General features: G+C 31.8%; 1 protein-coding gene across 1 annotated transcript; it reads right to left on the reverse strand.

Moving 5' to 3' along the window:
• Nucleotides 1-3,035: 3,035 nt before the first annotated feature.
• Nucleotides 3,036-6,217, reverse strand: LOC108196767 (mannose-1-phosphate guanylyltransferase 1). Its single transcript, XM_017364201.2, has 5 exons — nucleotides 6,006-6,217; nucleotides 4,724-4,855; nucleotides 4,437-4,499; nucleotides 4,109-4,348; nucleotides 3,036-3,941 (listed from the first exon to the last, which is right to left on the reverse strand). The coding sequence occupies exons 2-5, from the start codon at nucleotides 4,832-4,834 to the stop codon at nucleotides 3,270-3,272; spliced, it is 1,086 nt and encodes a 361-aa protein (XP_017219690.1). The 5' UTR covers nucleotides 4,835-4,855; nucleotides 6,006-6,217; the 3' UTR covers nucleotides 3,036-3,269.
• Nucleotides 6,218-14,573: the final 8,356 nt, after the last annotated feature.

The raw sequence follows: 14,573 nt of genomic DNA on the forward strand, positions 1-14,573 counted from the left end.
GATGATATGTTGAACATCTCACTTAAGCCCATACATGTCCGCTGATTAATAAAAGCGTCAAGCTCAGACAGAAATTTAAGGAAACAACAAATGGTAGCAAGACATCCCATGCGTAAAAGAAACAAGCCCAACACACTTGTAAGATTGAGAACATGGCTAGCGATCTAAGATTGTGTTTGGAAACGGATAATTAATTTTAAATAGAACATAGCATATTTGGCTAGCGATCTAAGATTGTGTTTGGAAACGGATAATTAATTTTAAATAGAACATAGCACATTGAGTAAGCTGGTTAGCGATCTAAAATTGTGTTTGGAAACAGATAATTAATTTCAAATGATATAATATAAATTGTCATTTCAAATTCTCGAGATTATATTATTAGCAGTATTTGAATGTCTTCAAATTCTTTTGTTTTATTCAAAATGTCATTTTATCGAATTCAGAATTCCAAAATCATCTAGCTTTGTATAGGTGGAGAAAAATATTGTAGAATTCTCGAGTTTATACTGTTATGTTATAAGTTGTGCAAAGAGCGAGGTGCTGACTATGAGTCCAACGAAATAGCTTCACCATCTTCTGGTTTGTACTTTGTACTCGATTACCTTGATAAATCTTTAGCCAACGAATATTTTTCTAATCTTCTTACTTTGTTTAGGTGGAGATTTTTTTTTTAGGTGAAGTGCCAAAATTCAACAACAATTAGAGAATTCTACTGTATTAGGATATCTGTTTTATTAAATAATTTACATCTTATATGATTTGGTACGAAGCCATATTCATCATGTATATTCGTTTTGGTCAAAAAATGAGCTGAGTTTTCCCTTTTACCTGATATGACACCTGGAGTCAAAAAGGCAAGTTCAGTTCAGTTTCATCTTCTCAAAGTAAGATGTTAACATTAGGGGAGAGCGGATGCGGTTTCGGTGCGGTTTTTGGATAAAACCGCAACCGGAACCTCATACCCTCGGTTTTAAAAATTAAAAACCGCAACCGCAACCTCATCGCCGGTTTCGGTTTCGGTTCCAAAACCTCGGATTCGGTTTCTATCGGTTCGGTTTCGGTTAAAAAACCGCATGAAAAAAAGTACGAATTATTATACATGATCAATTAAAACTTAATTAAAAATTATACATTCATGCAAAGTTTAAACAAAGGAAAAACATAACAATCAGAACCATAAGTCTGCATAAGTATTAAGTCTAATCTACAGGTTAAATAATAAGCTGAACTCTTATAATAATAATGACTATCCATAACTTCAGTAGTATTTTGCATCCGGTCAATGCATATTAGAGCTAGTGCTAATGAAGCTAAAATCAGATTTCAGGTGTTAACTTCAGTAGAAGTTTAACCTTAGACCTCAGTGACACTCTTGCCTGCTTTATATGAAGTAGCTCAATATTGTCGATATTTAATAGATTTCTATATAAATTATAAATATTATAATTATTATATATATAAATTTTTAAAAATCGGATCGGTTCGGGTTTTTTCGGATCGGTTCCTAGCTATAACCGGAACCGCATATTCAGTTTCGGTTTCGGTTTTAAAATTTTCGGTTTCGGTTTCGGTTCGGTTTTATACGGTTCGGATTTTAGCGGTTTGTAGCGGTTTCGGTTTCGGTCCTATTCGGATTTTTGCTCACCCCTAGTTAACATGATGCAAGTTGTTGAAAATATAGCATCATCTTGAAGAATATTCCACAGTATCAGTTGGGACAGAATGTATATCCTCAACTAGGGGTGTACACGGTTCGGATTGGGCGGGTTGATAGAATTTATTGACCCAACCCAATTAAGTCGGGTTTTCAAATTTTCAACCTAACCCGAACCGTATAAATTTGTAACCCAAACCAATTTGTAGTACTTCGGTTTGGTTCGGTTTGGATTGGTTCGGTTGAGTTAATAAATATTATAAACTGTTGCTCAACTCTTTACTCCCCTATGCATACCAATATAATCACATCAGACTACTCGGTAAAACTGAAACATGTAACTTAAATATTTTATAATAAATTTTCTGAGGTAGGTTAAGAAACTTTACCTTCAGAAACATTGCAGAAGATATACCATTTTGTGAACAATAATCATATACTTGTGACACTAATCACTAATTTAGACAACATGATATATTTAAAAATATATTCGAGGTGCTGGGCTATGCATATATATATAATATTTAAAATTTTTTATTTTTTATTCGGGTTGGTTTGGTTCGGCCTAAAAATATTCAAACCCGTAACCAACCCAATTAAGTAGGGTTTATATTTTTTTAAACCAAATACATATCGGGTTAAAAAAATTCGGGTTGGTTCGGTCGAAAAGTGATCGGTTTGGTTTGGTCTGGTCGGTTTTACCGAACCGTGTACACCCCTATCCTCAACTACCAAATGTGTTTAGATTATCAAATATTTTTTCATGTTGAAATTTTTAACTCCTTTTCATTAAGTAGTATAGATCTAATGAAAAAAGTCTATAAATAAAAATGAATTTCACAAAAACAGTGTTCTAAAACTTCTCCGATTATTTTACCGATATATTGATTACATTCCAATTTGACTCCGATTTATTGAAAAAATCTCCGACAAATCCTGAATCGACGGGTCAACCGATTAGTTTCCCAATTAGTTTCGATTTGTACAAAAGCAATAAATAGGGAGAAAGGAGACAGAGTATTGGTGAGGAATTGTGATTGATATGGTGCTACACAGCTGAACCTGTATCCCAGGGCAATTAAAGTTGACAATTATTATGTAGCAATCCTCCACCCTAGTTAAAGAACAAATTGCAATTTTTCAAGTCATTTTCTCAACTTTCATTATTGTAATAATGTTAAAAATATGCTAGCTCATAATAGTCCCAGTCTTTCATTGTCAGTTAGAAAAACTACACATCATTAAGCCTGTAAATGACATCCTCAGGCCTCAATGGGAAAGTCTTGCATTACCAAAAGTGAACCAAGATGCTCATTGATCATGTCTATCAGTGATGAACATATAAAACTTCTGGTATCCATAGGCGACAAAATCAAAATAACAGAAAACTTTAACGGAGTTTATTTCTTTGTACACCAAACGTTACACAATTCTAACAGACCATATATCATTATCTTCTTAGTAAAAGAAAACATTCCCCGCATAACAACTCCCAAAACTTACTAAAGACCGGACTTTTACACTTCAAAAAGAACAGACACGGGGAAGAAAGGAAATGAAACAAACCGATCACATAACTTACTATATCACCAAGAAACACTTGCAGAGTACTTCACATCACAATCTCTGGCTTCAGAATGCTAGACTTGATTTCCTTGTGAGGCAGAACTACACCTCCATTACTGTATATTTCATCACAAACATGAACATCCTCTCCAAGAATAGTCATGTTTTCAACACGAGCCCATTGTCCAACTGTTGAGTGCCAACCAATGATACTGCTGGAAATGCAGGCATGTTTCTTGACACGGACGCCGCGCATCACAGTACAGCGAGAGAGTCTAACTCCACACTCAATGACGCAACCAGGCCCAATAGCAACGTCAGGTCCAATAAGACATCCCTCTCCAATTTTTGCACTCTCATCCACTAGAACATTTCCAACAATGTGGGCTCCTGTGGTCAATTTAGATGGAGAGTTCTTTCTAAGGGAGTCTAGGTAAAGTCTTAGACCAGTAATGTAATCTCTTGGCTGTCCAATGTCCATCCAAAATCCTGGAAGGACCATTGCATAAAGCTTCTTTTCTGCTGCGATTTTGGGGAAAACCTCTTTCTCAATTGAGGTAGGTCTTAGTTCAATTCGATCGAGCGTAGATGGGTTCAGAAGGTAAATACCAGCATTGATCTTGTTGCCTACAAATAATTTGGGTTTCTCCACAAACCGTTCAACTTGCCCTGTTGACTCTTGCATCACGACTACACCATATTTAGAAGGCTCATCCACCTAAAGAATCAATATCTTTATTATCCCGAATGGAATTAAGTTACAACAAATATATATAAATACACACACACACACACATATTTTTATATACATATATTTAAATATATTATTCAATATATATGTATATATTATTCATATCAATAAATAATATTTTACATCTATAATACCTTTGTAACCATGATGGAAGCCTCACCACCATGGGATTTGTGGAACTCAATCATCTGCTTCAGGGGGTATTCACTGATCACATCACTGTTTAGCACGAAAAATGGCTCACCGCTTTCATCGACGAGTTTATCTCTAGCTAGAGCCAGAGGCCCTGCAGTGCCAAGTGGTTCAGTCTCTTGTGAACATGTGATCTTGATACCAAGCTTAGTCTCAAAATCCTTCAAGAAGTTGAGCATCACCTGTCACAAAAATGGTCTAGTTGATCACTGATTATATATGTAGTCAAACAAGAACTAAATTATGTCATTAAAAACCACAGATACTTACCTCTGGTTGGTAATTAATAGCTAGAACTACTTCATTCACTCCAATAGCCTTCAGCGCCTCAATCTGATGTAATTCAAGCACAAATATATGAGAAAATAGTCGTGGCTTTGGAAATAGCCAAAGATGTAGCAAACATCCATAAGACTTGACAACATTTAAAACTGAAAAAGTTTCTACTTAGAAAGTCAGAAGCTGCCTCAATAGAGAGTTTTTTAAATCCAACAGAAGTACAACTATCCATCAAATGGGTATACCAGTCACTGAATTGAGCATATAGCAAGACATACCTGATGCAAAATCATAGGCTTGTTAGCAAAATCAACAAGGGGCTTGGGGAAGCTGAGAGTCAGCGGCCTCAACCGAGTTCCAAACCCTCCAACGAGAATAAGGGCCTTCATCCTGGGATGATCTTACTAATCCTGTTATGGAAAACTTGGAATCTGAGAAATACTTTAATATCATATGGGATGCAACTACATCAATGTGAGCAGGTAAATTTATACTAGATATTCGTAGGAAGAATGCACATTCACGGAACTCTGAGCTGTCATCCTTATCTCATTATAGACCCGCAATGCAGTGACGGGTGGAACCAAATTTAACACGTATATAGTACGTGCCACAAGTAGGAGGAAGCAGAATTTCGTAAACGCCATGCAAATTGATTGAAAAAGGACAGAATTCGAAGACACGTGGCATAATATTAAAACAGCTAATATTCGTCCAAGTGAGTTCGGAGGAAAAGCATATCAATGGCAAGCATAGAACAGGCTGGGATCCCTACTTGAATATACTTGATCCATTGGATCCGTTTTAGGCTTGGCCCAAATATAATGCAAAACTTCCACAAATTTCAGCATTGCATTAAGCATCACTCTGTAAAGAGACTTGCCCATAATTTCAATTTTAATGCTGAATCGAAGAATTTGTAGTAATTCAAGTTATATCTTGCCACGGCCCTGCCGAGTATATTTCGCTATAACTATAAACTTCTAAAATGATGTGATTAATCACTCAGTAAAGAAGCAGATCCATTTTGTTATAACTATAAACTTCTAAAATGACGTGATTAACACTCAGTAAAGAAGCAGATCCGTACCACACGGAGTCACCGACACAGCTAAAACTTGTAAGTAGAATGACTTTGATTATATTACTTAATACCTAATCTGATCAAGATTTATAAATAAATTAATCACATTTCCAATTCACATAATTGTACGCCACCTACACACTAGTTTAACCCCCTACCGAAATCATATCAAATCAACTCAAGAGACTCAATTATGTCCAGAATTTGATGCGATTAGCAAAGTAAGCATAATCATGATCAACATATGTGCAAGTCATATATCATATCGAATTACATTACAATTATGTAAAAAACCAAAACTGAAACAAATATAACTGAATAATAACAAGTCCATATATCAGAAAACAGAATCATGTGAAAATCGAAACGAAAAGACGAAATTGCAAATCAATTAAGACAAAACGACAGATCCAAACGGTAAATAAATCAAACGATAATTAAGAGAAATGAGTTAAAACGAAAGAGAAAAGTCGTACCAAAGAGCACAGCAGATCTGAATGTAGAAAATCTCCCTCGCCTTTTGTGTTATATGAATGAGGGAGTCAAACTACAAATGGTAAGACTCAGGCTGTGTATCTCTATACAATTATCTTGTGTTTGCTAAACCTCTCTACCTTTTATACGAGGGAGAGAGGGAGAGAGAGCGAGGGGAGAGAGATGTATTGTGGTTGTGGACTTGTGGGTAGATATATATTATGCATGACCGTGTGCATATATATGGGTAGGGCTGAGCATTCGGTCGGTTCGGTTCAAAACCGAACCGAACCGAAAAAACCGAAAACCGAATTGTGATTTTTTTTGAAACCGAACCGAACCGAATTATATTCTAAACCGAACCGAACCAACCGAATTATTTCGGTTCGGTTTCGGGTTCGGTTCTAAAGAACCGAAATTTTCAAAAACCCTGTTTGTTTGTAAATTACAATTTGTAATTCCTTTGTGTCTAATATAATCATCATCCCCTCTCTCCCCAGCTTTAGCGTCTTCCATGCTTTCTCGCTGCCGGCATCGGATTTCGGGGGCATCAGACCTCTCTCCGACCTCCGACATTAATCCAAATTAGGATATTGTAAGCTAATTAGTCCCAATCTCAACTACCCGAAACAGAAGCTCTGAAGAATCAATAAACAAATCGAAGAGGGAGAATGCAAACCTGGAAACCATAGTTAATGTCTTGCTAAACAACGGAGTTGCCGATCATTGTGGTCTCGTGTAATTCATTATTACACGTAACTATGTAACAATAATGTAAGTATACAAATTGGTGGAGGTGTTGTGCTTCAACAGAGAACTAGGTTTAGGACTTACATAAAATATATATTTTTTATTATATTATAAAAATTTCGGTTTTTTCGGTTTAAACCGAAATATCATACCAAAAACCGGACCGAACCGATATTATTTTCGGTTCAAACCGAAAAACCGAATTAACCGAAATTTTGAAAAAATTGAAACCGAACCGAACCGAAATTATACGGTTCGGTTCGGTTTTACGGTTTCGGTTCGATTTTGCTCACCCCTATATATGGGTGAATAAACAACGAAGATGAGCTGGAATTCTTTTTATTTTATCATTTTCCAACTTGCCCTCCTCCGCTTAGGATTGTGCTTATCTCTCTTCTTCACTTTTATTACAATCATAATTAATGAGTCGTCATTAGGGGTGTTCATCAAACCGCCCACGCCGCATAAACAACTCGCACCACATCGCAAAATGCGATTTTTCATATTCGTGGTGTGGTTGTGGATTGAAAATTTTAACAAATCGCGCGGTTCGATGCGGGTTGCGGTTTCAAATTATACGTGCGCGGTTCAAACCGCACTGCACCGTTATTTTCAAATATTAAAAATATATAATATATAATTACAAATATTTATACTCCCTCCGTTTCTTTATTCTTTTCCTATTTGGGATGTCGGTACTGTTCATAACATGACACAAATTACTAATTTACATCTAATCTATAAAACTAAATATAATCATGAGTGATCTTGTTAGATTCGTATTCACGAGTACTTTAATACAGTGAAATTTTTATATTTAATACTATTACGGAATAAAAGATATTAATGATTAAAAGTGTGTGTTGGCAAACGTGAAAAGTACAAACAGGAAAAGTATTTAGAGACGGAGGGAGTATCATATAATCATTTATTACGATGTTATCTCCTATGTGTGTCTATGTTCAAGTTACTTAACTTAATTTTAATAATTTTACAATATAAATTAAGGTTAATTCTAAGACGACAAATTATATAATATAATTATATATGTTTTCTATGAAATAATTTGTTAGTGGTGAAATCTTTTCATCATTATCATATTTATATATTAGTTTATATTTTTTTTGATGAGAATCGTAACTCTAAATTTTTAAACACATATAGTTTATAATTATTTTTATGTTTCATTCAAAAGTATGAAGTTTTTGAATGTGTAAACGATAAAAACCGCATCACAATTTTGTGGTGTAGTTTATGCAGTTTTTATATTATGCGGTACGGTTGCGGTTTATGAATTTTCTCAAATCGCATGCGCGGGTTGGTTCACGGTTTTAGGAAAAAACCGCACCGCGAACACCTCGTCAGTAATCTAAATCCTATCCCATTTTTTTATGTGGGTTAATTGAGTTGGGTTGATATAAATTGTTAAATATTATGATCAAATTGTTTTTTTTTGTATTATTTGACTTATTTATTTCTCTTATTTATCTTTTTACGATCGAATTAACCAAATTTTGATTAAAATTTATATACATATTATTTGAGAAAATTATGAAAAATATATTACTAGAATCTACGTTTATTCTACTTTAAAATGTATTTATTTCGATTTTCGAGATCATGTAAGAATAATTACTAATTACCAATCAAAATTTGATCAACTTGAGTCAATTTGATCATAAAAAATCAAACAAGACATATGGGGAGGAAACACGTTATATATGTAAGAGATTAACACTTGAAAAAAAATGTTATAACTAAAAAAAGCAGCATATTAATACAAATATTTTCAATACCGAAATAAAATAAAATAAATATTAAACTTTTAAATATATATTAAAAAATATACATCACCCAGAATATAAATTAGTATCACATATATGCAATAAAAGAATATTGATAGATATAGAAAATAAAGCGATAAATCTGGAAAAACGAAAAATGTAATAAATGTCATCTGGCTTGACAAACCAGTGAAAAAATGTCTCAGATTTTTTAGCTAGCAGAATATTCCTCTCAACATCCGAAGGTCATTTTCTTGATGGGGAAATTCCAATATCACAATCTCAATTGGTTGAAAAACTTTAATCCCGGGTGGAATAATAAAAATCTAGGATCCTAGGAGTGAAAATGGACCAATATCACCTAATCTAATAATGGACCACTAGTACTAATAAGAATAATAAGACAGATTTTTCCGATCCTATTTTCCGAAATTAGGGATCGTCATCTTTAAATTTTTTGTTTCGTAATTTATTTATTTTTTATCCAGTCCCATAAGTTTTCTAATAAAAAGTTAATTTACAGTTTTTTTTTTTTTTCATGTAGACACAAAAGGAAAGGGTCCACTTGGAGAAGGTGTGATACATTAAAATACAGTAGTATGTGTTAGCTTTTTGTCTAAGTAAGTGTCTACTTAGATTTCCACCTAATTAAAGGTACTCTAACTCGAATCTAGATTGATTCACCCAATTACATAGTATTAGTGATGATTAATTTAAAAAGGTGTGAATGATTAAGTTTGAGTCTCTCACATGATTAGTGTGAGTTGTTCACTTATAAACACAATTAAGAGACTGATATGTGCATGTTCTTGCACCAGATGGTGGATATATAAAACTCTTTCCAACGAAGACCAGAAGATTGCAAAGAAGTTTGTTAATCAACTTGTTCATGGAGGTTAAGAGGGGTGTATTGGATTGGGATTTTAAAGCATTTTTTTGCATTCATGAAATCCGAGGGTATTCGATTGGGATTGTTTGAAATCCATTAAAATCTTGAGGTATTCAATTGGGATTTCAAATTATGCTACAAAATCTGATGGTATTCAATTGGGATTTTAAATTATGCTTTAAAATCCGATGGTATTCAATTGGGATTGTTTAAAATCCATTAAAATCTGATGGTATTCAAATGCTGATGGATTTTTTTTCATTTCATAAAATGATGGATTTTGTGGCATTCTTCAGTGTATTTTAAGTTTTTTGAAATCTCACCAAAATCAATGGGATTTTGAAGCATTGTACCTAAATCCTATCAACTCTGCGACATTTTATCAAGAATCCGCACAAAATCAAAATCTCATACAATCCATTAAAATCCATACACTAAAAACAATCCTTTAAAATCCCAATCGAATACACCCCCGTAAGATCGCGTTTTGGAAATTAAACATCTGTTATTTTTTAATTAATAGAGAATTAAAGAGCACATTTTCCAAAGAGAAATTCATTCATTTATGTCGAAAAGTCATTTACTCCCTCTGGTCCTTTATACAAGGTACTTTGACTTTTTGCACATTATTTTAGAAGCTTTGATCACATATTTAAAATTAAAATTTTTAAAATTTTCTTTTTCTGAATAATAATATTTATATTATATTTTTATTCACAAAAAAAAAATTTAAAAATATTAATTTTAAATATGTGGTCAAAACTTTTAAAATAATGTGCAAAAAATCAAAATACCTTTGTATAATAGATCAGAGGGGGTAAGATAATAGGATCCAACGAACGCATTATATCACTAATAATTAATCCACTAATGAAAAGATTGGTGGAAGGGATATATACACATGGACCCTTTACACCATAAAAGAGTTACCGATCATAACCATAATTCCATATATTTTCTTATCACTAAATTAAAATCTTGATATCCAACAAATCTAATATTTTAGATATTAAATTTTACCAAAACTCACAAAAAATTACAAACAAGAAAAAGATAAACCAAATCCAAAACAACATATGACAAATTCTCGAGGAAAATTTGACAAATTCAAAATTGTGAGAAGTAGGATTCCGCATGAAACTATTATAATGGGGTCGTTTGGCTGGACTTAAAAGAAGTGACTTATTGCTTAAAGTAAAGAAGTGGATTATAAGTGATAAGTTGGTTTGAACTTATAAGCTATTTAAGTGTTTGGATAAATTCATTAAAATTCATGACTTATTAGGTATAAAAATTGCTAAAATAATAATAAAATATCATAAACTATCTTTTAGAATGATCCTACACATTGTTGTGAAGTTAAATTTCGAAAAAAAAAAATAAGTCAAGAAAAAAAACTAGCATTTCTAACTTCTAACTTCTCAGCTTATAAGTCACCAGAAGTGCTTATAAGGATAAAGTGCTTAAAACAGAAGAATTTACTTCATATCATACTAGTTGATGACCCGTGCTTGGCACGGGTTTAAATAAATTTTTAAAATTTATTATTTATTGGAAGGATAATGTTTTTTTAATTACATTATCATATTTTTATTATAATTATTTTTATTATTGTTTTTAAATGATATTTAAATTATTGTTATTTAAAAATAAGACTTTCTATATATTAAAATTTGATCTTATTTTAAATTTATTTCATAACAATATAGGTCCCCGTTCTATGTAGTTCACAAAATAAGGAGCATTGGAGTCCAAATTATTTAAAAATAATCTATTCGTTTTAATTTTAATTTGTTTAGTCTACAACATTTGTAGATTATATTCTACGATATAATCGTTGCAATCAAAAAATAAAACAATTATTTTATAAATCACTAAACACTATATATGCTCTAAAATATAACTCATAAGAGAATAATGATCTTAATGATTGTTGGAGTTGAAAGATGTTAATGATTAATTGATAATTATATTTAAAACTACTTAAAGATGATAAATTATATATAAATTTGAATAATTAAAAATATTATTTACGACTAAACTAAAAGATTATGACCGGTACTTACTACAGCTTAAATGTGGAATTTATGGAACTTAACTCAAACAATATGTTTTATTTTATTAAAATCATTATATTGTTTGATGATTTTTAAATTGTGAAAATAATATTCAAGATCAATACATTTAAGTTCGTTTATAGCGTCTTTAATCTCGAATAAAATTCAATTTTTTAAGTCATAATTGTTATATTCAATCTAATAGGCAAACATTATATATAATTATATTTGGAGTTCTTGTAAATATAACAGCGGTGGTGTAGTTGTTTGACAAACTAATATTGTAGTTTAACAAAGTTAATTAACTTTCCAGAATTAATTTTATATCAAATTGACGGATGTATTGTGTTATGCCATATTTTGGCATAGCCTATTTTCCTATTTATCTCCCAAATTCTTTTATTAAATAAGATTATTAATCAATTACTTGGCCACAAGTAATTATCCTCTCTCTGAAACGAGGAAAGAATCAACAATAACAGAAAATATCTCCAAAGGGTATCTTTTAAATCCGGAAAGATATCAGAACTCGAAAATTATATCAGATTAAAATCAATTAAATCAGCATTTAACGTTGCTTATCCCTAAAGTCTCTCGGGATAGGCCTAATCCTAACAGAACTGTTACTTATCCCTAAAGTCTCTCGGGATAGGCCTAATCCTAACAGAACTGCGTGGACTTGATCCTATAAAAACATTCGTACGCAGGCATCTTGGGATATGAGTCCGATAGACAAATCAAGACATCTCTCAAGCTCAGCCCCTCTTTTTTAATAAACCCTAACCCCCAAAATCATAATATTCTTGTTAACAAAAATCTTCCGTTAACAATTGGCGACCAAAATCCTCCGTTAACAATTGGTGACCAGTGAGAGATTAATTTTTATTATTCGAGGAGGACGAATAATTCATATCTAAGATTTAAACACACGGGGATCACTGATGAGAGACTAAATATCGGATTCATGATTTACTCGAACAAATTGGTATCATGAATTTCAGATCCGGCTCCGTAAAGTTGATGCGACGGATTTGTTAAATTGCAAACTGACAAAGCAAGATAGGGCAGTCGTTGGTTTGAAAACAAAGAGGCCAGGGTGCATGGCTTGGCACGAGACATATATATACGAATTAGCAGGTCAGCAACAGGGGAGTGCTCGCCGTCTGCTTCCCAGAAATTAAAAAGATAAGTTTTCTGATTCTTATCTTTATTTCTCTGTTATTTTAATATATTGCATATTAAAATATTCCGTTATGCATAAATTTATATTATTAAATATTTTCATGTAAAAATATTTAATTTGTGCGAGCTCTATTATATGCTTGGAAAATTATTTGTGAACCCAATTTCGGGTAACACATCTATTTTTGAAAATATCGTACGAAATATTTATGTTTTGGATAATTTGTGCGTCTTTAAAATTTCGTACGAGCTGCATCTCTTGAAAAAAATATTTATCAGCACATCTTGCAAATTTGAAGGATTTTACAAAGAGCATATTTTCAAAAAATATTTTATACTGCGACAATTTTTAATCGTCATGCTTATTATATGTTGGATTGCGCTTATAAAATAATTTGCATATTGTCGCGGTAATATATGTCAAAAAAAAAAATTCCAAACTTGCGAGCTGAATTTGTCAAGTAGGGTAGCCTGGGCAAACTTGCAAGTCCCGCAATGCTACACTATCCAAAAAAAAGTCAGCAACTATCGGATGATGGATATCACAATCCCTCCTCTTCACAAAAGAGGCGAGCAGATACAACTTATTTGTCGAGCGGATACAACTTATTTTATCGAAGGCCCCGCTCTCTCACGTGCACAGGGGTTACATGGCTCCCCTACAAAATTAACCAGCTTGAACGTAAAGTTTTCAAAACTAACCAGCCTACGTTCAACTTTTCAAAACTAACCAGCCTAATTCATCTAAACTCGGGCGACCCGAGTAGAAAGTTTGAAGCAATAGGGACGCCACAACCAGGGGCGACCCTTGCTTGTGGTAACCATGTACAGGTCGCCACAGCAAGGGGCGACCCCTGCGTGGACCTCATACCCTTGAAACCCAGCTATTACGTTATTGTATTATATATTTATTATTTTTAATCAATTTTTACTTGTTTTGTGAAATTAATATAATTAATGAAATGAAATAATATATATATTTTACCACTAAACATTACATAGTATCTACTCATTATTTTTAAAATAAAATTAAAAAATGATATAAAATAAAATATAATAAAAAATTTATCAATAGATAGTATACTTTATTTTAATATGCAACTTTCAGATTTTAAAAATAATGAGTAGATAATTTTTAATATTTAGTCAAAAATTGATCAAGTTTTCAAAAATATAATTATACTCTTGTTTACAAAAATATAATTATATTTTTGTAAATTTAAAAAAATTACAAATTATCACTCTTGGGTCGCCACAACAAGAGTAAATTTACAAAAATATATTATATTATAATTTTTGTAATGTAAATTTACAAAAAATTTCAAAATGAGTAGATTTTTGTAATTATATTATATTTTTGTAAACAAGAGTATAATTATATTTTTGTAAATTTGACTAGTTTTTGACTAAACATTAAAAATTATCTACTCATTATTTTTAAAATCTGAAAGTTGCATATTAAAATAAAGTAAATATACTTTCTATTGATAAATTTTTTATTGTATTTTATTTTATATCATTTTTTAATTTTATTTTAAAAATAATGAGTAGATAATTTGTAATGTTTAGTGGTAAGATATATATATTATTTCATTTTATTAATTTTATTAATTATATTAATTTCACAAAACAATTATAAATTGATTTAAAATAAAATAATAAAGTAATAGCTGGGTTTTAATAATATTGAAAACAAATTGATAATTAATGTGAAGGATGTATAATAAATATTAACGAGGATGTATATTATATGAAATCTAAATAGTACCTAGGAAATTATTTATTCGGATATCAAATTTTCAGTCCAGACAATGAAAATTTCTGAAACAAATACTATAACATGAAATAAAATTCCTAAGAGCACACGTTACTATGAAGCAAATGTGTTACGTTTCGTCGCTGCACACG

The sequence above is a fragment of the Daucus carota genome, chromosome 7 (assembly GCF_001625215.2).
Source record: "Daucus carota subsp. sativus chromosome 7, DH1 v3.0, whole genome shotgun sequence".
NCBI lineage: Eukaryota > Viridiplantae > Streptophyta > Magnoliopsida > Apiales > Apiaceae > Daucus > Daucus carota.